The sequence below is a fragment of the Arachis ipaensis genome, chromosome B06 (assembly GCF_000816755.2).
Source record: "Arachis ipaensis cultivar K30076 chromosome B06, Araip1.1, whole genome shotgun sequence".
NCBI classification, from domain to species: Eukaryota; Viridiplantae; Streptophyta; class Magnoliopsida; order Fabales; family Fabaceae; genus Arachis; species Arachis ipaensis.
In genome coordinates this window covers 2,108,607-2,135,130 of record NC_029790.2, presented here as the reverse complement: position 1 = coordinate 2,135,130, position 26,524 = coordinate 2,108,607, and the positions used below count along the sequence as shown (strand labels likewise).

The 26,524-nt window shown below is 35.0% G+C and overlaps 3 protein-coding genes across 6 annotated transcripts; 1 reads left to right on the top strand and 2 right to left on the bottom strand.

The window, feature by feature from the left end:
- Nucleotides 3,156–5,771, bottom strand: LOC107645181. Its single transcript, XM_016349148.2, has 3 exons — nt 5,153–5,771; nt 3,882–5,072; nt 3,156–3,784 (listed from the first exon to the last, which is right to left on the bottom strand). The coding sequence occupies exons 1-3, from the start codon at nt 5,663–5,665 to the stop codon at nt 3,512–3,514; spliced, it is 1,977 nt and encodes a 658-aa protein (XP_016204634.1). The 5' UTR covers nt 5,666–5,771; the 3' UTR covers nt 3,156–3,511.
- On the bottom strand, nt 16,007–19,268 carry LOC107645182 (N-terminal acetyltransferase B complex catalytic subunit NAA20). 4 transcript variants are annotated; one of them, XM_021103706.1, is made up of 8 exons: nt 19,010–19,268; nt 18,855–18,949; nt 18,410–18,542; nt 18,089–18,158; nt 17,217–17,277; nt 17,046–17,127; nt 16,747–16,788; nt 16,007–16,366 (listed from the first exon to the last, which is right to left on the bottom strand). In XM_021103706.1, exons 1-7 carry the CDS (start codon nt 19,078–19,080, stop codon nt 16,767–16,769), a joined length of 534 nt encoding a protein of 177 aa, XP_020959365.1. In that variant the 5' UTR covers nt 19,081–19,268; the 3' UTR covers nt 16,007–16,366; nt 16,747–16,766. The 4 variants fall into 4 exon arrangements, with proteins under 4 accessions (XP_020959365.1, XP_020959366.1, XP_020959364.1 ...); XM_021103707.1 differs by lacking the exon at nt 16,747–16,788; XM_021103705.1 differs by lacking the exon at nt 16,007–16,366 and having other exon boundaries at nt 16,422–16,788.
- Nucleotides 19,351–22,156, top strand: LOC107645183 (pre-mRNA-splicing factor 18). The gene is made up of 2 exons (XM_016349151.2): nt 19,351–20,266; nt 21,532–22,156. Exons 1-2 carry the CDS (start codon nt 19,403–19,405, stop codon nt 21,946–21,948), a joined length of 1,281 nt encoding a protein of 426 aa, XP_016204637.1. The 5' UTR covers nt 19,351–19,402; the 3' UTR covers nt 21,949–22,156.

Here is a 26,524-nt window from a genome sequence, read left to right as displayed (position 1 = left end):
GGAGGAGACATATAAAAAAAACAAAAAAGTAATCATGTTTAGGTATATATTAATATTAGTTATAAAAGTAGAATATATATTAAAATATAAAATATACTTTTAAAATGAATTTAACTATATATATTTATACACCAATTCTATGATGATTAATTTTAATGATTGATTTTGATATATAAATAATATTTAAAAAAAAAGACTTGAGTAGACTTTTAGTTACCTAAAATAACTTGTTCACTTGATTTTTTTTTTATCTTTGGCATATCCCTTTGTTTACTTAAAATATTAATTAGTGTGTTTCTCTCCAAAAGTAAACATTTTAAGGTCTAAAGATCTTTTGTTACAATAATTCTAGCAACTTAGGGCTGGAAGTGAGTCAAGCTAGCTCATGAGTCAGTTTAAATTCGACTTGTTAATAGCTCGATAAGCTAAACTCGTGAGCTGGTGAACCAAATTTGAGCTTGGAATTGAGCTCATAAATTAAATGAATCGAACTTGAGTTTGAATAAGCTGAGCTCATTAGCTCGTGAGCTAGCTCGATTATATATATATATATATATATATATATATATATATATATGTATTTAATCTATACTTTTAATATTATATACATACATATGAAATAGTAATATATAATTATATATATTAATGATCTTAATTATTTAAAATTTTATATTTATTTTTTATATATAATTTTGATGTAGGACATAAATAAAAAATTTATAATTGATAGGTAGACAATATATAAAATTTATCTTTTTTAATATTTTTTAATATATATATAATAAGTTATAATTTATTGATATAGAATTATAGATTATATTCATATTATTTGAGTCAGCTTGTGAGCTCGAGCCAACTCGTGAGCTTTTGGTGAGTCGAGCTTGAGCTTAAGAAATAGGCTCGATTGTTAATGAGTCGAGTCGTGAGCCAAGCTCAATTTTTGTGAGTCGAGTTTGAGCTTGGTCTAACTCGACTCACTTCCAACCCTACCAGCAACTATATATTCAAGAGAGGGTTTGATACCCTTAAAAATTATAATACCTTTTAACATTAATTTTTAACTTTTAAAATAAATAGAAAAGTAATTTTTTTTCAATATGTCATTTCTTTGAAATTTAATACCAAACTGCTACTTTTTTTTGAAATTATTTAGCTAAATATTACTTTTTTATATTACTATAGTTGATTATAATTAAAAATAAAAGTTTTTTAGTTATTTATTAAAATTATACATGAAGATAAAAAGAAGTGTGAATATAAATCTTTAAATAAACTGCAAGTTAAATAGTGTTGAAAAATATAGATAAATCAAGTTAAATCTCTTGTTTTTTTATAGGGCTGCAATATATTTTTTTGGTTTTGTGGTCATGGGAGCTCAAGTGATACAAACCATTTTACGGCAGTAAAAGTAGTGAGTACCCATACCCAATAATGGAGTTGTATGTTCAAGTTTTTGCTAACTATAAAAAAAAATTACATGTGAGTTCCAAATGCAAACAAATCCATACACATTCAATCCAACCCAACATAGAGAGAGTACCGTTTCACAATTTAAGCCAAGCCAAGCCGCTCATTTGCTTAAAAACAACTATCTACAAAGCTGCTTACTCCAAGGGGGATCCAATGCACACGTGTCAAAATAATATGAATCTCTGTAAATTTGAATCTGTACGCTAGTGCAACCCAAAAAGTTAATAGAAGATTGGACCAAATTATCAATACCAGTTATCAATTTACATCAATAAACTAGTTAAAGATTAATTATCAATAACATTAAATAGCAAAACTAGTAGATTGACCTAAAATTGAATTTTAAAAATGAAAAAAATTGAGACCAATGAATTATTAGACACCGTTTTATCAACCATTCTATACTAATCAACATTCAGATAGATCAGTAAAATAGTGTATTTTATCAAAAAAATTGTCATCTATGATAAATCCAATGAAAGCCAATACATAATCCAATCACAACACTTGACTCGTTATATATGTGGCATGCATAATTAAAGTTACATTAAAATTAATATTATTGTATTACAGCTGAATTTGAATTAAAGGGCTGCAAAAGTAGCAGTAAAGGCAAAAGCATTGATGTATGATTGCATTTATTTCTCCCAATGACCATGAGGGCCATGACATAGACAATCCAGTAAAAAAGATAGATGGAGATGGAGATGTATCAGAATTCAGAAGTGTGGATGATTTTCAAAAGTAAAAAGAGATCAAACATCTCTTAAATTTGATATGACATAGGATTTATTATCTACATTTTACACTTGATAAAATACTTGGATACATGCTTTGGAGTAGCAAGTATCCTTTGAAGATGCATATAGTAATTATATAAAGTCAATTAGTATTCTATATTCACTTATATTAGTCAACCAAGGATGAAAAATATTTTGCACGCATTTCTAATTTTTTTTCTTCTTCTTCCATTTTTTAGTTTTCTTTATGCATTTAATTAATATTTTATATCCACTTATATTGTATTTCATTTTCAAATCTTTTCCTAACTTAACTTGTTTTACTTCTCAACTATTTTGTGGGTAGTCAATTCTTTAAGATTTTTTTTTGCCACATGAAACTCTCAAATGTTATATATATATATTGAATCAATTAGATTGGACAATCGCCAATCTTAGGTATTACCACACTACAATACACCCACAATATATGCTCACCCACACAATACTAATGGATTCATATTCAATACTTGGTGAATTAGTTCGAATGCAAATACATCATATTAAAAGATATATAATTTACTACTTGAACTAGGCCTCAGCTGCTAGACCCGTTTGACTTTTTTTTTTTTCAACAAGTTAACCGAAATAGGGGAGAAAAAAATCCAGTACGATAAGGGAACACAGAATGATCAGACATAAGAAGACCAAAATCACATTGTTTACCAAAAACACAGGACGTTGGCTAATAACAATCTTCTCAATTGATTCAAGGAATTTCCTAGACACCAAAACATGCACCTAAGAAAATATCAAAACACTGTATTAAGATATCCCTAGTCATTAACTTTCTCATGCCATAATTAACCACAGTATCATAGAAACTCTTGTTACTAGCAAAACCCATTTTTTTTCAACAGTAAAATTAGTCAGAGTGTAGTACTGAAAGAAACAAAAACTAAACAATGAAACAAACAATGCTGGAGCAACTATTACATTTATGTGATACATACTCCAGCACCAACATACTTAGAACCAAGCAATGGCATCATAACATGCTCACATATAGTTGGTCGATGATATCCTTTTCTGAAGAGGAAACAAGTTCATTCACATCTTTCCAAAGCAGAAGTTCATTCTAAATGAAACAATATTATTTGCTTGTTTAAAATCCCTAGGCATTGATGGAAATTGGAAACACTGAATAAGTTCAGTTTACGGATATGCAACAATAACACGCAATAACTAGGAGATCAAAGTTCTAGCATCAACCAACAAAGTAAAAAAGTTAAGTCCTAAAGCTTTTTTCAACGGTAATGTTACTATAGTGTCGTCTCCTGCAAGCTCATGTTCTCCAATGCTGAATTTGGTGCCTCTAAGGTTGCATTGGCCACAAGATTTCCATCCTTAATCTTGACAGGGCTAACCTCAGAGAGAAGGTCCAAGCATGGTGGTGTTTCCCATGGCAATCCTCTTTCACATACCTCTTGAACCATGGAATAACCCTTACAATATCCCAAAAGAAATTGTTCAGTGACATCACTTGGATCATAAGCCAAAAGCTCATATTTGACCGGATCATAAGCTGAGTAGGCCTGCATCATCTCAATCAAACAATTTAACAAATCAAGATGGACATCAATCAATTGCACTAAGAAAAGATCAACTGAAAAGGTAGATGATTATACATACACGATATCTAGGTGATGATGATTCAACAGATTGGGGACAAGGAAACTTCGATTTCAAGCGGGCAAACTGACGGATTATCATATTGATGTAGTGTTCTGACAAGTCAGTCGTGCCAGATGCCAGGCGAGACTCACAGTATCTCAGTCGAGTGAGCCAACGTGAAGCATCATTTAAGGCGTCCATGGCAAGGCGAAGGCCATGGATGGTGGTGAGATCGCAGGAGAGAGCAATGCGGGTGCAGAGGGATCCCAGGTTGAAGAGAACAGAGGCCTTCTCCAAATGGATGTTATGCTGAGAAGAGTGCTGATGAGGGATGATGGCATTGTACCAAACAAAGATAGGTGGGTTGGGTGAGGCATTCATAGGGAAAACAGGCTCAATCATGCAAAGGTATTTCAAATAAAGGATGAGGCAGTCACGGCGAAGGGGTAGCGAAAGGTCATCACGCAGCATCTCATTGCGCAATTTGTGTAGCATTTGGAGAAGGCCTTCTACTCTGTTTGCCACGCTCTCAGAGTATTTGAGGACAAAGTAACTGCGCAGGGACTCATAGAGATTCAAGGGCTCAGTCTTCTTCAAAGGAAGGAATCCAAGAATATCCGACAAGGACGAAGAAGACAACGAAGATAAGAGGATTGCCAAATCTATTGGATAAGGAGGAGGCATATCCCATGGGTAAGCCACCAAGTTTCCAAAGGACTCATAGAGATTCAAGGGCTCAGTCTTCTTCAAAGGAAGGGATCCAAGAATATCCGACAAGGACGAAGAAGACATCGAAGATGAGAGGATCGCCGAATCTGTTGGATAAGGAGGAGGCATATCCCATGGGTAAGCCACCAACTTTCCATCCTTCATAATCTTGAAAGGATTGTACTCGGAGAGGATGAGGTCAACGTACATTCGGATTTGTATTTCGAATGGCTGGGTTTTCGTCGAGCAAATCCCTCTAACTAATATCTCAGTGACACATTCTGCATCATGATCAAGAGCACAAGAATCGACCCTTGAACAAACATGAGGTCGCTCGGATTGGGGTAGGATGGATGATTCCCTCTGACGAGCCTCCGCGTATAAGAATGTCACCTTCTTTTTAAGATGAGTTAACCAGGTTCGGTCAAAAGAGCGGAAATGTTTCCATGCAGCCGAATCATTCCTTATCGTTTCATACGCTCTACGATGAAGCTCATAAACCTACATCATCATCATCATCAATTCATCATCATTAGAATGAAAAGTAAGTGTAAAATCATCAATCAAGAGTGAAGACTGACCGATATAAACGCTAGGGCACATCGGTGTTGTTGGAAAGCGTAACTGGCGTCGTTTTTGTTGAGGAGTTCGTGTAATTCGAGCTCGGAAGCCTGAGCGGAGAAGAGGAGGTGCAGAAAATCGGCGAAGAGGAGAGTTAAATCGAGGGTGGCGGAGACCACGTCGTTGGCAAAAAACTGCCCGAGTTTGCGGAAGAAATTGGCGGCAACTTTGAAGGCTTCGATTGCAAGGTGACGGCCAAGGGCGGTGGTACGGTCGCAAGAGGCAGCAATCTGGCTGTAGATGGCTCCGAGGTTGAAGACAACAGCGGCCTTCTCCAATTGGATGCCCTTAAGCTGTGAGGGGACCCCATCTTGATGGTCAGGGTTGAAGGCGTCGTACCAGACAAAGAGAATGGGGTCGGCGTCGGAAGAGATAGAGGTGAAGAGTGGCTCAACCATGGAAAGGCATTTGAAGTAGTGGATGAGGCAGTCACGTTGCATGGGAAGGGAGAGGTCCGCTCTACGCTCCACCATGTCCCGGCGGCATTTGTTTAGGGTTTCGAGAACGCTTTCAACTTTTTGTGCATCGCTCTCGGAGTATTTTGAGGCTACCAACTTACGTAACGGCACGTACAGCTCCAAATAAACCAATGGAGGATAGTTATTACATGAATAAGCCAAATTGAAAATTGATTCACGAATGAGCCAAAGCATACTTATATGTAATTGGAACCTACGAACTCCAATTGCATATAAATCGAACATATTTGGTTCGAACTAGACACACATAATTCGAACCTAATTGGTTCGAATTACACACGAATTAGGCTATCACATAATTCGAACCTAATTGGTTCGAATTACTAAGGAATAAGTGTGAATATGTTATGTGCATGGGATTGTAATTGAAATGAAACAAATTTAAAATGTTGTAACATATACAGAAAAATTATTTATTATATAAAGTTTATAAAAATATCTTTAAAATTAATTATAAACTTTTTTAAATTATAATTAATGTACTCTTTTAATTTCTAAGATTACTTATATTTTACTTATTATTTATTGTAAAAAATAAGTTTTTTTTAATATATTAGTATCTGCTTGGGTTTAATTGTATGCCTCGTTAAAAAATGCTTCTAAAATCAAATCTTTTTTATTTTTTTTAATAATTTAATTACAAATTTTTTAAGAAAAAAATATACTTTATATCTTTAATTGTCTTAGTTTTTTAATCTTAAATTTCATTTCGTTTCAATTTACTTTTACATTTTATTTTGTGTTAATTTTATCCTTACTTCAATTTAATTAAAGAACATTAAATCCTAATAAAATAAAATTAAAATTAAATAAAGTTAAATAAAATAAAATTTAAGAATAAAATTAAAATAATCTTCAAATTGCATATATAAAGTGTATTTTTAATTTAATTCCAATATTTAACTATATAATCTCTAGAAACAGCGATGAGCTAAAGAAATATACACGTAAAAGATAAAAATCAAATTTTTTATTGACATTAAAAAATGTTTGTAATAAATTATATATTCATTGAAATGGAACAAATTTAAAATGGTGTAATATATACGAAAAAATTAGTTATTATATAAAGTTTATAAAAAATATCTTTAAGACCAATTCTAAACTTCTCTAAATTATAGTTAGTGTACTCTTCTGATTTTTAATATAACTTGTACTTTACTTATCACTTATTGTAATACAAAATTAGGCTTTTTTTTTTTAAATATATTAGTCTCTGTTTAGTTTTAATTGTCTGCGTTGTTAAAAAATATTTCTAAAATCAAATTCTTTTTAACTTTTTTTTAATAATTGGTTTACAAATTTTGTAAGAGAAAAATATACTTTATATCTTTAATTGTCTTAATTTTTTAATGTTAAATTTTATTTCGTTTAGATTTACTTTCAACATTTTATTTTGTGTTAATTTTATCCTTATTTCAATTTAATTAAAGAAAATTAAATCCTAATAAAATAAAATTTAAATTAAATAAAGTTAAATAAAATAAAATTTAAGAATAAAATTAAATAATCCTCAAGTTGCATATATAAAGTGTATTTTTAATTTAATTCCAATTTTCAGTTATACAATCTTTAGAAACAACGATGAGCTAAAGAAGTACAACCACAAAAGATAAAGATCAACTTTTTCATTGACAGTAAAAAATGCTTATATGTTACCTATCTTCGTGTATGTATTTTGTTAGTGTTACTTCGTATCTATCTTTATGTGTATTACTCTGAAAACATCTGTATTTTACGTTTTGATGTTATTTAATTTTCGCATCATGTCTTGCTTAATTTACTTCATAGACTAATTTATTCGCATGTGTGTTCAATAGACATTTCCTTTAAAACTCCTTAAACGAAACATATTCGTCAATTACAATCCCATGCACATAACATATTCACACTTATTCCTTAGTAATTCGAACCAATTAGGTTCGAATTATGTGTGCCTAGTTCAAACCAAATAGGTTCGATTTATATGCAATTGGAGTTCGAACCAAATAGGTTCGAATTACATATAAGTATGCTTTGGCTCATTCGTGAATCAATTTTCAATTTGGCTTATTCATGTAATAACTATCCTCCATTGGTTTATTTGTATTTTTTATCCTTAAAAGTTAAAGTTTTTTAACAGAAATTTTGTTTAACCCATTTCATCTATGTATGAGTTTTTGGGATTTTGAGCATGCTAAGACAGTACATGGGGAGATTATTCAATACTTTAATGAATTTATTTAATATATCAATTAATTATAGTTCAAATGGCATAATCTTCTGAAACTTCTGATATTCACTTAAATTTGAGTCTTTCTATCTTTACATTCTAATTATTTGGTTAATGTAAACTAATTTCAATAAAATTAGTTATTATAAGAAGTACCTGCTCAACTGAAAGTAGAACTTGTTGATCTACAAAAGCCTCTGTCTTTTGACAATTGAATATCATCCATTTACAAAGTTGTATATATAGTTGTTTTTAGCTTCGGAAGAAACAAGTGTCCATGGAAATATCTAATAATATTGATATGTTAGCCCGTTAATGGGCCTCTGTATTAGCCCAATTTGTTTGAATCCATTCAAGCCTTTTTGTTATCTATTCCATCATTTTTGTCATTTAAAAACAAGGAAAAAGGACAAATTAGTCCCTGAGCTTTTAAGTCGTAGACATATTCGTCCCTCACGATATAAAATTACAAAAACGCCCTTCACTATTCAAAACGTGTGACGGATAGATCCTTCCGTGCAAAATACCCTCCCAGACGTAACGGAGAGGGGTGATGTGTTGCTGAGTTGGCGTGTGTTGGACCTATGTGTCAACACGGTACCGTTGAGGAAGCTTCGTGTGGCCGTTATGGAAAAAGGCTTGGACAAATAGGTCCTTATGAGGTAAAACGGCAACGTCTTGAGAACATTAAGTTTCAACACAATTCCAAAGAAGCCCATATGAATCACACACAATTCCAAAGAAGCCCTAGCGCACATATGTATGATCTTTTTCCTCCAAAAAAAACGATTGATCTTCTTCCCTTCGTTGTTTTCTTCTAACGTTGCACCGGTGAAGCTTCGTTGGTGGAACTTTGGTTGGCATCTGTACCGGTAAGTACCCTTGTTATGACACTGAATGGGACCGTTATTTTCAAACGTTATCTGCTATGCTTGTCGTGGATTGGGGTTTAGGTCTACTGTAGTGTTGGGAGGGACATGGGTTGTGTGGGATTTAGGTGAAAGGTAGTTATGTATTTGCTAATGTTTAGTGCTAATCGTTGAGTCAAACAATGCTGCAGATGGTAGATATATTCGTGATTCCTGTTTTTCATCACGGGGGCTACTTTCAAAGGGCCCCGAATGGTGAATTAGTTTACCTGGATGGTAAGATTGAGAGGTTCCCACCGATGGACCTGAATTTTGTAAATTTCGGTGACTTGATAACACTATTCAAAGGACTGGGATATCAATCATACAAGGAGGCCTACTGGTATGATCCAAAGAGCAAGAATATAGAGTCAGGGCTGCATGTTCTGAGGGAAGATGCAGTCATCAACCAGATGCGCCAGGCAAAGATGAGAAACAAAGATACTGATGAGTTCTACATATTTTTTGATCATCCTATTGATGACCCGGAGCCTGTAGATTGTGCTGGTAAGAAAAACGATGAGGTAGAGGAAGATGGTGTTCGTGTCGAGGTGGATGAATTGGATCAGTCGTCGACAGAGCACGATAGTTACGATAGCGCAGAGGATGATGTGTATGCACCTCCACCTTCCGGTAACGAAAGTAACAGTGAGAGTGGAGAAGATGTTGTCAATGGGTCTGTGTCTGGCAGAGGAAAAAGGAAACAAGTGCCTCATTCCCCTAAGAGAACCCCTCAGCCAAGTAAGCAACCCAAGAAGCAAGCTCGACGCGTGTCTCAGAGAACAAGGTCTGCTGCAAGAAAGAAAGGGCCTGCCCATGAGCCCGAGGCAGGTGGGCCTGGTGGACAGCCCAGTGGATCTAGGCCTGCAGGGGAGCCCAATAGGGCCAGAGGACCAAGGCCAGCACTGGTAGACTACATGAGTGATGCAGACACTGATGGTGATGATATTATATGGGAGTATGAATCTGAGGAGCTGCATACACCCGTTTCTTCTGAGGATGAGGGAAACAAACATCAGTGGCCTGAGTTCAATGACCAATATAGTTTCGGAGAGGGAAGATTTAAGCTTGGAACAAGGTTTGCAACAATTGAGAGGTTCAAAGAGGTTGTAAAGGATACCTTCATTGCTGAAGGTCGGGAGTTGGTTTGGATCAAGAATGATAGGAAAAGAGTAAGGGTTGGGTGCAAGGACGAAGAGTGTGGTTGGATTGCGCACTTGTCATACAACCGTCAGTTACAATGCTTCCAAGTCAAGACTTATAGAAACGAGCACACTTGTGCAAGGGACCTTGGAAGCAATGCTGCTGATCAACACTGGATCAGTAAAAAAGTGGAGAAGAGGATGTCAACGCACCCGCATATGACAACTCATGAAGCTGTTGATTTTCTAAGAGAGGACTTTGACCTTACTGCATACCCAAAGATGGTGTATAGAGCTGTGAAGGAGGCAAGGGAGAGGATGATGGGTAACGAAAAGCAACAGTATGAAAAATTGAGGGATTACTTATTAGAGATACATAGAAGTAATCCGGGGTCTTCTGCATTGATAGACCTAATTCCTCAGCCTCAAGCACCCCCTATGTTTGACAAGTTGTATGTTTGTTTTAAGGCCTGTAAGTAGGGATTCAAGAGTGGCTGCAGACCATTGATCCACCTAGACGGAGCATTTCTTAAAACATACCATGGGGGACAACTACTTTTTGCTATTGCACAGGATGCAAACAACCAGTTCTACGTGGTTGCATACGCAGTTGCAAGATCCGAAAACAAAGAATCATGGAAGTGGTTCCTAACATTATTACAGGAGGATATTGGTGATGTTGGCAACCACGGTTGGAATTTTATGTCAGATCAACAGAAGGTTAAAATAGCTCTCATCAGGATAACAATGGAAAACTACAAACTAAAATTGATAACTGATGCAGAACATTAAATAGCAACAAAAACATAAACAGGTGTAGGTAAGAGTCCAAAGATCTGAAGAGAAGCTCATTCATGTAAACATTTGTCCATCATGCAAATTAGTGTTATACCTTCTGATACCATGCATTGCAATTCAATTATAAATCAATTTCATTTTAGATAATATTACTAAAATGATAGATTGAATAGTTTTATTAGGTAATATGGTAGAGGAGATAAATCTCATGTTTTTTAGTACTAAAATACATTCTGTACTCTATTACACCTTTAGTGTTCAAATGTTATGATTCATTTTTTCCCCACCATATTATTGCTATTATCTTTGTTGTTTATTTTGTCATATATGCTATTATTTTTTATCAGCTTCCCTTAACTTAAAAAAATTAATAGAAGATTAGACTAAATTATCAATACCAATTATCAATTTACATCAATGAACTAGTCAAAGATTAATTATCAATAAAACTAAATAGCGAAATTAGTAGATCGACCTAAAACTGAATTTAAAAAGTGAAGAAAATTGAGACTAGATGACCACTAGACACTGTTTTAATCAACCATTCTATACTGATCAGCATTTAGATAAAATAGAATAATGACATTCGAAAATTTTGATAAAATAATATGAACTACACTTTTAATGTTTATATGGTATGGTTAATTTTGTTTTCACTATGTTATTTTGTTTTGTCATATATGCTATTATTTTTTATCAATTTTTCTTAACCTAAAAAAGTTAATAGAAGATTGGACCAAATTATCAATACCAGTTATCAATTTACATCAATAAACTAGTTAAAGATTAATTATCAATAAAATTAAATAACAAAACTAGTAGATTAACCTAAAATTGAATTTAAAAAGTGAAGAAAATTGAGACCAATATATTATTAGACACCGTTTTATCAACCATTCTATACTGATCAACATTCAGATAAATCAGTAAAATAGTGTATTTTATCAAAAAATTTATCATCTAAGATAAATCCAATGAAAGCCAATACATAATCCAATCACAACACTTGACTCGTTATATATGTGGCATGCATAATTAAAGTTACATTAAAATTAATATTATTGTATTACTGCTGAATTTGAATTAAAGGGCTGCAAAAGTAGCAGTAAAGGCAAAAGCATTGATGCATGATTGCATTTATTTCTCCCATTGACCATGAGGGCCATGACATAGACAATCCAGTAAAAAAGATAGATGGAGATGGAGATGTATCAGAATTCAGAAGTGTGGATGATTTTCAAAAGTAAAAAGAGATCAAACATCTCTTAAATTTGATATGACATAGGATTTATTATCTACATTTTACACTTGATAAAATACTTGGATACATGCTTTGGAGTAGCAAGTATCCTTTGAAGATGCATATAGTAATTATATAAAGTCAATTAGTATTCTATATTCACTTATATTATTGTCAACCAAGGATGAAAAATATTTTGCACGCATTTCTAATTTTTTTTCTTCTTCCATTTTTTAGTTTTCTTTATGCATTTCATTAATATTTTATATCCACTTATATTGTATTTCATTTTCAAATATTTTCCTAACTAGTTTTACTTCTCAACTATTTTGTGGGTAGTCAATTCTTTAAGATTTTTTTTGTCATAGTAAAACTCTCAAATGTTATATATATATATTGAATCAATTAGATTGGACAATCGCCAATCTTAGGTATTACCACACTACAATACACCCACAATATATGCTCACCCACACAATACTAATGGATTCATATTCAATACTTGGTGAATTAGTTCGAATGCAAATACATCATATTAAAAGATATATAATTTACTACTTGAACTAGGCCTCAGCTGCTAGACCCGTTTGACTTTTTTTTTTTTCAACAAGTTAACCGAAATAGGGGAGAAAAAAATCCAGTACGATAAGGGAACACAGAATGATCAGACATAAGAAGACCAAAATCTAATGGCCAATTTTAGGTATTATCACACTATACGCTCACCCACACAATACTAAAATGGATTCATATTCAATACTTGGCGAATTAGTTCGAATGCAAATACATCATATTAAAAGATATATAATTTACTACTTGAACTAGGCCTCAATTGCTAGAACCGTTTGACTTTGTCTACTAATATAATCTAATAAGATACTCAACCTATGATCCAAATAATAAAAACATTCAACCCACAAATAAAAGGAGAAAAATTTCATTAAAAATCTTCAATAGCTTTTTTTTTTCCAAAAACAAAAGAGGTTCATTTTTTAAGTTTTGGACTAAAAAGAACAAAAAACTAGAAGAAGGAAGTTCCCTTTTTTTAGATAAGAGTTCCTTTTCCCTGTCCAAAAGAAAAAAAACAAAAGAGTTTCCGCTTTAGATAACCGCTTTTTAATTTTGATATTGGAGAGTAGTTGGTGTTAGGCGTGGATATGGGGTGACTGGGTGCTTAACAAGGGAGTGGTGTCAGGAAGAAAGCCATAACAGGAATCGGACCCAGTGATTCCTCCTCCCACGAATCGGACCCAGCGTTTGGAGGAATCGGACCCTCCGAATCCTATAAAAAAAAAAAATTTCCTGCAAGAAAACGGACCCAACGAGTCCATAAAAAAAAAAAAAAACCAAAAACCACTACACGTACCCTGCGATTCCACTTTCATACACAAAATAAAAAATTATTAACTTTGGTCCCTTAAGGAATCGGACCCTACGAGTTCAGTCCAAAAAAAATTTTTTTGCTCATCGGATGGTCCAATTACTACACACAACTTCAAATTTTTTTTTTCTGCGCAACGCAATCGGACAGTCCGACTCCCCCCTGCCATGGCTCAGAAAAAGCTGCCCCACATTCGGGTGTAGCACCCCCTCAATCCATATCCCAGCACAACACCAACCCCTCTTCCATAACCAACAAAATGAGTCTTAGATAACATGTGCTAGGGTGTTCACAACGGAACTAATTAAATATGATGCATCCAAGTTAAAATATTGATGAATGCCAAATAGTAAATGAAACTTTTAGGGTAGCGTTTGTTTTGAGGTATTGAGATAGAGACTGAGAAATTGAGATTCAGTATCATGTTTGTTGGTTCAGAGACTGGTACTAAAATTTCTGTCTCTTTCTCCAAAGTTTCAGTATTTCAGTACCTCCAAAAAGTAGAGACACAGGTACAAATTAAATTAGAATTTCATTCTTGTTTCAATTTTTGTCTCCCACTTTACACTAAACAGAATACTAAGATTTATTTCAATTTCCGTCTCTTAGTCTCTGTCTCTTAATCTTTACGTCTGTGTCTCTCCACCAAACACTACCTAAATGTCTAATCGGTGAGTGTATAGTGTAAAAGAGTGGCGGTGTTATGATTGAGAATGGTCCAATCTATCCAAATTTAATAAAAAAATTATTGGAAAATTTTATGATATCTACAAATTTTGTGTCGATATTGCAGAATTATGAGCGTTGAGAGATGAGACCCACTCTTTTATAAAATTAAAACATGTGTATTTTGTAGGCACCATAGAATATACCTTTATTATTTTGACCATAAGGGCATAAACATAGTCTAGGCTATTTCTAATGTTATATAGTTAAGGTTTTTATTTAAAATTATAGGTTTAGTTTAGAATATTATTTTAAAATAATATAAAACTAGACTTTTAACTTTTAATTAATGAAATTCTGTTTACAATAAACGACCATAAAAATGTTAGAAATGACTAACATCTTGACCATCTATTTTTTTTGTTTTTTCATGTCCCAAAAAATTCACAAAGCATTTATCTCATGTTTAAATAGGAAACGAGTGTATATCCCGTGCATGAGATTAAAAAGAATTGTAATTATTATATAGATTATTAATTTATTATACTAGGCTGCGTTTGTTTTCAAAGACAGGACAGAACACGACACTGAGACAGAGACAATAGGACGGAGACACTAAAAATTATTGTTTGTGTATTGTGTTTGGATACGATGTACAAGACACTAATGTAATGTCCAGTATTATGTTTGGATATATATGGACAAGACTAAAATATTATATGAAATGACTAAAATAACTATATGATTCCAAATTTTCTACATCAAGTACAAAGTAATTTAATAGAGAATGAGAGTACGTAAGAGTACAAACGAATTAAATATGTACTGTCCATGTCTTTGTGTCCTGTCTCCGAAAACAAACACTACCCTAATTCTGTTATATTCACTTAGTCTAGTTCCATTCGCGTTACTCTTGTGTTTGATACTCTCAAGTCTCATGTACCCAAAAAAAAAAAACTACGTTTATTAAATTTTACCACAATAAATAGCATAATATAAGATAAAAATTATTATCTTTATTCTTCTTTTGATGGAGTAATAGTGATGTTTTTTTAAAATGTGGATTGTTAGGGTGTTATACTCAAATGTGGGATCGTTTAATTAGAGAAGCAGAAATCGGAGCGTCCGATTTATTAGAGGTGCAGAAATTGGACCATCCGATTTGTAGAGGTGCAGAAATCGGACCGTCCGATTTGTGAAAGGTACACAAATCGGACCGTCCGATTTGTGGTAAAAAAAAATTTTTAAGGTACAGAAATCAGACCCTCCGATTTGTGTACTTCTACAATTTTAAAAAACACCAAAAATTACAATGTTAAAGTATATCACCACAGATACTTTCATAACAAAAAAAATTAGCCTTGTTCTGTCACTAGTTGAAGAACACAAACTACAAACTAACAAAGCACCACAATAAAACTTGTGTGAAAAAAGAATTTAATGATTTATCTTCAGTACATTTTAGATTTTATTGAATCCCAATGGAACATATGGCACCATTGTTTTTAAACCCTTTTTAGAGCCAACTATAAAATACACTCTCATATATGTAGAAAAAGATGGACAAAGAATAGAAAATTCGTACCAAAAGATAGATAAAGAAGTTGTAAAGTTAGTAATCGCCGAGTAGTTAGATAGTTAGAATTGGTTAAATAACATTAATGCTAAGTCTTAGTGCTGCCAAAATGCCAATCACTATAATTAATTTATCATCATTAATAATATAGAATAATAATAATAATTTGTCAAATATGATTTAATTTGTAGCATCGTCAAACTCTATTAGTTTATTGTCTAATTTTTAAATGACACCAAGTGTATATTAATAGTGATATACTAAAAATCCATTTTTTAAAAGACAACTTCATTTCTTACTTAAACTTCAACTAAAACCTTGCTTTCTTTTCTTTTACAATTGTTTCCAATTACAAACCATCTCAGTCACTGGATATTAATTCTATCGCACCTAAGATTTAGATGAGTTCAAATATTATCAACTAACCAGTATACCATTAATTAGCAACTATCAAAGACCACAAAATATGTAAAGATTTATGTGCAAATATAAGCACTTCAAAGCAACCACTCCCACTCAATTTAAGTCCTGTAGCCACCATTTATTAACATCATCAAACATTATAAAAAACAAAAGAGTTAAAAATTAAAAAATGCAAAAAGGATCAACTTATGGTTAATCGGCGTTGGATGGAGCATCAATGGTGAACCTTCACCTTCTTTCATTGTTTCTCTCTCTGTCTTCCAGGCACCAACAATAGCAACCATGATAACCACTGAACACCACCTCCTTCCTCTTACCCATTATAGTCATTGACATCCCTCAACATCATCTTGAATAGGTGCAACGTGCAAGTATGCAACAAATGGAACACGAGAGATGGAAAAACAAGGAAACCACAAGCACAAAAATTCTAGTATGATTGAGAGCTAATTATACACAGTGCACACCATTTCTGTTACAGCTCAGTATTTATCTAATGAAATGATAAATAAAGTGATACTTAAAGCTAACACATTGGACAAGAAACAAGGAGAAAGTAAGCTATAAAATATGTGGCTACAATTGTCATTTTCGAATATTAAAATTAATAACAATAACAATAAAAATAATAAATGGGTCGGAACAAATGCATGGCAAACTATGACAATCAAAGAATATGTTGAACTTGGAATTGGAATCCAGTTCATGTTTTGAGCGAGATGATCTTACCAGGCCAACATTTTAACTTTCTAGCCCTTCCAATACACCTTCCTTTTCAAGTTGAAAACGAAAAAAGTGAACATAGGGTTACTTCCGAAAAAAACAAAGTACAAATGTCAAGATTCAAGTAGTTCAGGAATAATTTCCAGAAGTGTCTGCTTCAAATTTTCAAACATGTAATTGGTCTTAAACTCTAATAACTGGGGAAATCAAACTTAGTTACAGTATAATACCTAATTAACATTTGTTTTAAATCACAAAAATAAGTTCATTCAACATAGTTGCTTAAAAAGCAGATTTAATCATACTCTAATTCATCCGGCGTGATTGGTCGTTTAAGAGGAATGATTGACTTCTTTTCAACATCGCGAGACAATGCCTTCCTCATATCTGAAAACAAAGCATAAAATGTTGAGATACTAACAAGATGAGCTTTATTAACATAAAAGAATGCCAAGTACAATAACAAGGAAGCATACCCAATCCATCTTCTTCCCCAGAGTAGTAGCGTAGCACTCGTCGATAAATCACATAGCCAAGCTAGATATCAATTATGAAAGGAAAAAAGAGTAATTAGTCAGCAATTCTAACTTTAGACTAAGGAAATCCTTACCTAAAATAGAAAATAAACTCCTAATCCAACATATGGATATCCAACACTATTCTATCCCCCAATTTACAGTGGCAATATACCTTAATCCATAATACAGATACCCAACACTATTTACTATGTTAATGCACTCATTTTACATGAAAATATCCATTTCAATATGTATCTGTAGCCGACAGCTGACAGGCTTACTTAGGTTAGGACAATTTGTGGTTACTCAGATTCTAATTACAGTATTGGACATAACATAGCTTAATTAACTTATCACAAACATGTATCAATGAGTCTCTATACCTTAAATAGTTGATAATCTAATTTTCTTCCAATAGTCTCAGAACATTTAACTTTTTCAAAGTTCTTGCAAAACAGCTTATGATTTGTTACTTGTTAGCATGTTGCCACTGAGTAAAAAACAACGGTGTTCCAGCAACACAAGGGAATATAACGGAAAAAATACACGAAGCTGTGGAGCAAAAGACCACAGTTGTTGCCAAATTGATGAAAATTATGGGGTGTATGAAGGTTCATGAATCTGTCCTCATCAGATGATGAAATAACAGTTTGCACTGGTTTGATTTTGATTTTTTTTTATTTAAAAAAAAATGTTTTCTCTACACCCTTTTTTCTCCACTACTCCTACAGGTTTATTGATAAAACAAGAGATACTGGAGGAAAGAGGATATAGAACAGGACAATCAGAGCACACACAGCGAGGAAAAATGGAAAGTACAAAATCATTACCTTTTCATACATCTTGATGGCTGGTGCATTTGATGCTCTCACAAAAAGATCAACGAAATAAGCCTTGTCACTACAAAAACCACATTCTTAACATGTCATATACACAACAATGACTCAATGAGGGTACCAGTAACTTGTGTATTTTTCACCAGAAACAAACACCATCCCCCAAAGTTAAAAGAAACACTCTCATGTTTAATAAACTGCACCACTTATTTATTAATGATGTAACAAGAATAGGAAAAGTCAGAGGCCAAGCGAATGCTTCATAAACCAGAAGCTCAAGATTAATAAATAGCACATCAGATACTAATGCCTTACATGTTGTCGCTGATGTCTTCTAGCAAATTCATGAGTTTCTTGGCTAATTGCTGCCGCCGATACTCGGGAGCAACGGTTACTGCAGTGACATGCCCATGCCAAGATTCTCCTTGTCCCTCTACTTTACCCATAACTACATTCATTACATTTGTGTTAATATCCATTGTAATTCAAAAGAAGGCAAGAAAAACATCGGCTTTTCACATTGTATGATTTAATATGCAGTTCATCACCAGATCCGAATGTCACATCATGCGGCATCAGTAGATTCCCTCTTCTTATTTCCTAATGTTGACGAATTAAGACTAATTTCGTAGCTAAAAAATAGGAAATCCCATAATTTTATAACATGATGTCCGTGCCCTAAACCAAGCTAAGAATATTGGAGCACACATACATACACCGAAGAACAACACAAAACAAACCAATAATTTGAATAACTTACTGTAACCCATGATTCGGTTTCCAGGGCCTTCGGCAACATGAAAATAGTCTGGCCATCTGGCGAGATAGGTCATGTAGAAAGACATATTGAACTGAAACACAAAATCATCAAGTTGAGCTGAGAGAGAGAGAGAGAGAGAGAGAGAGAGAGAGAGAGAGAGATGGTCTAGGTTGACGGAGGCAAAGCGAAGGAGATCGTTGCAGCAAAAGCGGCGGATGGTGGTCATCTTGCTTACTCGCTCCTTTGAAAACTAGCGGACGCTTACTCTCTCTGGGATTCAAAGGAAAAGGCTATGAAATTGAAATTGAGGGAAGCTGCGGAGAGTAATGGAGCGCAATTTTCAGCTGCCAACGAAGAAATCAGATGAGAGATGCGACAGTACCGGTTATGGGGTGCATATGGATCTGCCTGAGACTTTCTTGAGAAGGAGAGGCCCAATTTATTTTACTTTAAATTTTCATAGGCCCAATTGTTTTTATTTTTTATTTTTTTTTCAAGTTACAAACACATCATATCCGTCGTCGACCGCCAAAACCCTAGAATCCCAAATGGATCTCCTCAAGCAAGAGCTCCTCAAGAAGCGCCAATCCCTCGCCGAGGTCACCGGCGGAAAGAGAGTCTTCAAGCGCTCCGAGATCCAACAGAAGGAGATCCAGAAGCTCCGCGAGCAAGAGAAGCGTGAGTTGGAAGCCAAATCCAATCGCCACGACAACGCCACCACCAATAGCAACAACAACAATGCGTCCTCCACCTCCGGCTCAGCCTCCGCTGCCGCCGCATCGTCTTCCACCGGTGGTACATCCAAGCTCCCCGGTTCTGCCTCTTCCTTAGCCGCGGGAACCTCCCTCACCGAGGAGCAGAACATCGACAAGCTCGTCCTCTCAAAACAGGAGGTCATCCGCCGCCTCCGGTTCCTCAAGCAGCCGGTGACGCTGTTCGGCGAAGACGACGATGCCAGGCTGGATCGCCTGAAGTACGTGCTGAAAGCTGGTTTGTTTGAAGTCGATAGCGACATGACGGAAGGGCAGACCAATGATTTCCTGCGCGATATTGCAGAGCTGAGAAAGCGTCAGAAGACGGGGATGCTGGGCGAGAGGAAGAGGCAGAAGGCGGAGGACGGCGCTTCCGAGGACAGGGAAGGTGGTGCTGGAGATGACGATTTGAGTGAAGGGTCCAGTGGCATGGAAGGCGACAAGGACTCCGATTCGAAGCGGATGAAAGCGAATTTTGAGGAGCTGTGCGAGGAGGATAAGATTTTGGTTTTCTTCAAGAAGCTGCTGAACGAGTGGAAGCAAGAGCTGCAGGAGATGCCGGAGGCCGAGAGGCGAACGGCGAAAGGGAAGTCCATGGTCGCCACGTTCAAGCAGTGCGCGCGGTACCTCAACCCGCTGTTCAAGTTCTGCAGGAAGAAGGTGAATTTTTCACACGCTCGTTGGTCTTGTTATTCTCTAATTGAAATTATTCAAAGGAAAACAGTGATGTGGAAGTTAAAATTTGAAGATCAGTGTCGAATGATTTGTAGGGTGATTGTGACTTCGATAATGAAAATAGTACGCATGATGGTATGATTTTCTAGCATTGAAGTAGGATTGGAGGGAAAAAATGGAATTGTATGTTTGATCAAACCATAGTTCGCAAATCTGTAAAGTGAGCACACTCTGAATTTGATTACTTCATGCCTGCATGTCTAAATAGACATATTTGGATTGCTTGTTAGAATGGAGCTTGAATAGTCCATGTCTGCATATCTACTATTATAAGTTTGTTTATGATGAGTGGTATGGACATCATCGGAGAGGGAGAAGTGAGAATCTTGTGTTAGGTTTTGAAGAATGCTCAGGCTTAGGAGAGTGGATCAAATGAAGGGTAGTACTGTAAGTACAGGAAGAGAGAAACCTAAGAAAATATATGAGAAATTATTTAAAGAACTTTAGATATAATTTGTTTAAACACACAAGATTTATGATAGGTATTGTGGCGTCGTCTGTGGCTAACCCCATCTAGTAGGACAAAATTTAGTTTCTCTGCTGAGTTTGTTCATGGAGTCTATCTGATTCAGTTGGGGAGCATTTTGACTTGGTTTTGCATTTATGATAGATCCTAATGGCTTCAATTGATACATGTTGCCAAGTGCCAACTCTTCCATAGGAGAAAGCTTTGTTGTTAAAATTGGTGATCAGAAACAACAAGGACAATCATGGCTAGTTGATATACCCCTCTCCTCTGTCTTAATTATTGAGCATGTGCTGGAAATTGTACTGGTCATAATTTAGATGTACATATTAGCTTATGCTTCGTCCTGTATGATTTTTACCTGCTAATGACAATATTAGTTCTGAAACGGCAATCACAGTCGTTGCTAGTTTCTACTTTCTGCTTTTTACCTCTTAAGTATGATTTTCTGCCTTGGTCTTTTAGTCAGTATATAGGAAGATACTGAAACACAGTCCTAGAATGTTTTGTTGTTGGGAGGGGGACACAACAAGAGAGTTGGCGTGTTAGAGGATTTACTGAATATAATTATATACACTCGTTGAATGTTTAATGTTTATTGTTTCAAGTAGTAAATTTTATGGTTTTAAGGATAAATTTTTCTTGTTTGCATAGTATGTTCAGTAATGTAAGCACATTGAAGCAATAAGCTGATAAATTGTGTTGGGTTCCATGCAATTTTCAGGTTCTTCCTGATGACATCCGACAGGCATTAATGATTGTGGTTGATTGCTGCATGAAGCGAGATTATCTGGCTGCAATGGACCATTACATCAAGCTGGCCATCGGGAATGCACCTTGGCCTATTGGTGTTACTATGGTTGGTATCCACGAAAGGTCTGCTCGTGAAAAGATCTACACCAACAGTGTTGCTCACATTATGAATGATGAGACTACTCGCAAGTACTTGCAATCAATTAAGAGGCTAATGACATTTTGCCAACGTCGATACCCAACAATGCCATCTAAAGCTGTTGAGTTTAACAGCTTGGCAAATGGTAGTGATTTGCAGTCACTACTAGCAGAGGAGAGATTTAGTGGGGGAACCAATCAAGCATCTGAGGAGAGACTTAGGATAATGCCTGCTCCAAGAGATAGCTAGTTAATTTTTTTACCCTTAAATGACATCATATTTTCAAGTTATGCAGGCAATATGATGTATTATCTGTTTCTGATTCTAAATCTGAGATTGTATAAACTATAAAGGGTTGCATCTGTGAAAATGGCAACAGAAAACATGTAAAATGTTGATCTTGTAAATTTACACTAGTTTTTCCTACTGTTGTCTCGGCGGCAACGTTATGGTTGACTATGTTAGAAAACGGAGCATACGAGCAAATTGTGAAATTTACATAATTAACACAAAATAAATATTAAATATTTAGTGAGATATAAAATGGTAATTAGTGATTATAACACTCTTGTCCATTGTTTTATACTTAAGTCATAATTTATTGATGGTTTGATGCTATGACACAATTGGGATATAAATATTTATATATTATACTAGAAGCCTGTCAAAGGAGTTAAGTTAACTTAAATAGAAGACAATTCGTCAATCGTTCGCACTCGATAATATACATAAGCGCGTCGAAAGAAAAGTAGATAATCAGAAGTTTGAAGGAAAAATAAGAATAAGAGGCATGTATAAGTATGTATATAAATATCTATTAGTTTCGGCTCGCGAAGATTAGACTGACTAGAGTTACAATAGTAAAACAGTTTGATAACGTAACTTATCTCTCCGAAATATATCATAAGTTTCTAAATGCAAGTCTTTAAAATGAACAGAAAAGCTCTACATCCATGTAAAAATTACATAGATAGTATCCAAGTACCTTCCACTCCATGCGTTTTCCTCCACCTACGCACTCGTTTGTTTTACACGCGCCTCATATAACGTATATAACGTAATCCTTCTTTTGCGTGATCAACCTTTCTCAACGTAAACATTCCCATATAACGTAATCCAAGTACCTTCTTCTTCTCTCTTCGCGTTCTTCTTCTGTTCTTGTTCTTCTTCTTCTTCCTGTTCTCCTTCTTCTTCTTCAACCTAATTAAATTCGTTGTTATCCTCTATTCGCGTTTTTCTTCTTTGCATTATGGATCTGGATTGACTTCAACGTAATTAGCTTCGTCGTTCATCTTCTTCTTCGTTTTCTTCTTCGATCTGCACTTCTGAATTGAAACAATGAATGAATCAACTTCAAATCAGTTGAATGAGTGCGATTTGGATAATTCTTCCGATACGTATCAATTTGATGAGGTTTGGATTATTGAATTTTGAATCTAATTAAATGGAATGAAATTGCTAATTTTATTTGAAGTGAATTGAATGGACTGAGGTGATCTATATCTGAATTGAATTGAATTGAATTAATAATATGTAACTGTGAGTAACTTTTCGGTTCGGTAAGTACTAAAGAGTTGATTCACCATATGCATGTGTTCAGTTCGGTATGCAGAAAGGAGTAAAAAAAATTAGACGAATATATTCTATTTTGTTCTTTAAGCACTATATAATTCTTTCACCATAATTAAGATTTCAGTTCACCATAATTAAGATTTCGGTTTCACCGTGCAGACCAGCTGTGTTGTGGATGAAAAATTTGTCCCAAAGGTGGGAATGGTTTTCAAGACACTAGAAAAAACTGGAAAGTTCTACAAACATTATTCCAAACTTGTCAATTTTTCTACAAAAATAAGGAACACGACTCGGGACGGAGACAAGATTAAGAATCAACTAATTGTATGCACCAGAAAGGGGAGATGGAAATCCAAGATATCTCCAACTTTGAAGACAAACCCTTCAGCTGGGTTAAATTGTCCGACCAAAATTTACGTACACATAATGAAGGATGTTGGTCTTTGGACAATTTCAAAGTTGTTTTGAATCACTCACATCCTTGTTGTCCAAACCAGGCTGAGATGCTCAAACAACACAGGGAGCTTAACATGTTTGTGTCGCACCATCGAAACCCACGAGGAAGCTGGAATCAGACCGAGCAAAACTTACCAATCATTTGTGGCAGCAGCTGGCAGCCATCGTAAACTAGGTTTTATTGAAAAAGATGTGAGGAATTACATCACAAGGGAAGTATGGAATATTTCCGAAGAAGACGATGCCAAAGAATTTGGGAAGTACCTAGTAAGAATAAAAGAGAAGAACTAAAATTTCTTCTTTGAGCTCAACCTTGAAGGCGATCACTGCATTAAACATGCATTCTGGGCTGATGCAAGAAGCAGGGCTGCATTTGATTATTTCGGAGACGTCGTTTCATTTGACACCACCTATAACACAAACAGGCAGTTCATTCAAATATATTTTTTATGTTCAGTGCGTGTAGATATTTCGGTTCACCACCGTCTGCTTGTTATTTATGCAGGTACAATTTGGTTTTAGGTTCTTTTGTGGGCGTGAATCACCACGGCCAGTCGACACTTCTTGGATGCGCACTGATGAAAAATGAGGACATCCAATCATTCAAATGGCTATTTGAGTGTTGGCTACGTTGCATGGGAGGGAAGGCATCAAAAGGTATTCTTACCGATCAATGCTCATCGATTCAAAGGGCAATTGAGCTGTGCATGCCAACAACAATTCACCGCTGGTGCATCTGGCACATTATGAAGAAGATCCCAAACAAATTAAATGGCTACAAGGGACACAACGAAATTGAATAAGAGATGAGCCATGTTATTTGAAACTCGTATACAAAAGAAGCATTTGACAGAAACTGGATCGATTTCCTCAGAAAGTACGGCCTCGGAGGCAACAAGTGATTTTCAGGTAATTGAGATTTCAATTCGAATTATTTTCATGCTCATATCTTTTTTTTCCCAAAGCATGCACTGTTTTCGGTTCATCACACCTTATGGGTTCGGTTTGTTTTACAGAGCTATACGAGGATCGACATATATGGATTCCAGTTTACTTGGATCACCACTTTTGGGCTGTGATGAAAAGCACACAAAGGAGCGAGAGCATGCATTTATTTTTCAACAAGTTCATCACACGGACTAGCTCCTTGAGACAATTCGTGAAGCAATACGACAATTGCCTAGCAAGCAGAGAGAGAATTCGATGCTGCAGATTTTCACACCGTGATACCGTGCGCAAAAAAACAGCAATAGAGGCACAGTTTCAGCATGTATATACCCATGAGAAGTTCAGGGAAGTTCAAGCTCAATTCAGAGGTAAAGTGAACTGTATTACAAGATCAATGCATTCCACCCTAGGTTGCACAACATATGAAGTCATAGAGCATGTTTGCAACTCCACATTCAACAAGTTTGACGTCACCTACGACGCAGTATCATGAGATGTAAAGTGTCATTGCTTGCTGTTTGAGTCTAGGGGCATATTGTGCCGCCATTCCCTAAGCGTCCTAAGCTTTGAGCGAGTGGATAACGTGGCACCGAAATACATATTGGAATGCTGGAGCAAGAACATAAAGAGGAGGCATACACACATCAAGAGCAGCCAAGATGAACCTCTACTGGAGCCAAAAAGTAAAAGATTTGACGAATTAGTGTTTCGGTCGCACAATATATGTGAATTTGCATCCGAGTCTGAAGAGTTGACCGAAATTCTGCACCGAGTATTTGACAAGGTCATGGCGGAGATGAAAGAATATCAAGAGAGAAGCAAAGGAAAAAGTTTATTAACCCACAAAGAAGCGACATTAAGTAATGTGAATGACTTTCAAAGCTCACCACGTGTCAAAACAAGAGGTCGGCCCAAGAACAGACTTGGATCAAACCTGGAAAAAAAGATCTGAAATGCCATGAAGAAAAAGAAAAAGACATCTCAAAGCGAGGTAAAATTGACTTGTTTTTAATTAGTTAAAAATTCAATTGTTCATTTTGCTAATATACAATTAATTATGTCTGTTGTAGTTGAACCTTTTAGACTCCGGATCATCGATTCAGTCAAACTCCACTCTTTACAATGCACCAGATATGAATTATCCAAGAGATGATTGTACAAGTTTTAGTTTTTATTAATGTAAATTCTTGTTCATCCATGAACAAATTTTAGTTCACCATGGTTATAGCAGGGTTAATTTCTGAATGTTGTTAGTCTTTAATGAATAGTCACTTTTTTTTTGTGAAATTCTATATTGATATATGCAGTTTTTCGATTCGTCTAGTGTATGAATTTCTAAGTTAAATAATTAGAATTTGTTTTGAGAAACGAAAATCAGGTGTAGTGCTAGTTACATTTTTCGTATGATTAATTAAATAAAAATTATTAAAAAATCTAAAAGAATAACATAATTATCTTTAATTTACATTGGTGGAGTTTTAAAACTCTTTCTTGAATGAATTTTCACGATTTAGGGATTAGGATTTAGGATTTAGGATTTACTTTTTATATTTTAAAAATAATTAGCTGACAACATAATAGACTACTTATCAGAAATTCAGAATTGGTGGGGGTGGGATAGTATGCTCTGGCCCAAGCTCAATCTCCCAACGCATATTAGAGTGACTGACAGAGTGAGTGAGTACAAAACAGCTCTCCTTTGTCCAATCTATTGGGCTACCTAAGATCGGGTTGTCCAATCCACCGACAAAAAAAAAACTCTCCTTTACACTCTGGAGTCTGAGTGAGCGTGAGAATCACAATAACCAGTAGCACCCACCACCTGCAAATATATGGATTCCCGCTTCCA

Excerpts from the sequence above, each read along its gene's own strand:
- LOC107645181 (XM_016349148.2), bottom strand. The coding sequence starts at position 5,665 with ATGGTGGAGCGTAGAGCGGACCTCTCCCTTCCCATGCAACGTGACTGC. Across the intron at positions 5,073-5,152 it reads GTGCCCTAGCGTTTATATCG|GTTTATGAGCTTCATCGTAG; the intron begins GTCAGTCTTCAC and ends ATGATGATGTAG. Across the intron at positions 3,785-3,881 it reads CATCATCACCTAGATATCGT|GCCTACTCAGCTTATGATCC; the intron begins GTATGTATAATC and ends GAGATGATGCAG.
- LOC107645183 (XM_016349151.2), top strand. The coding sequence starts at position 19,403 with ATGGATCTCCTCAAGCAAGAGCTCCTCAAGAAGCGCCAATCCCTCGCC. Across the intron at positions 20,267-21,531 it reads TCAAGTTCTGCAGGAAGAAG|GTTCTTCCTGATGACATCCG; the intron begins GTGAATTTTTCA and ends TGCAATTTTCAG.
- LOC107645182 (XM_021103704.1), bottom strand. The coding sequence starts at position 19,080 with ATGACCACCATCCGCCGCTTTTGCTGCAACGATCTCCTTCGCTTTGCC. Across the intron at positions 17,278-18,088 it reads CCATCAAGATGTATGAAAAG|CTTGGCTATGTGATTTATCG; the intron begins GTAATGATTTTG and ends ATTGATATCTAG. Across the intron at positions 17,128-17,216 it reads TGGGGAAGAAGATGGATTGG|ATATGAGGAAGGCATTGTCT; the intron begins GTATGCTTCCTT and ends CTTTGTTTTCAG.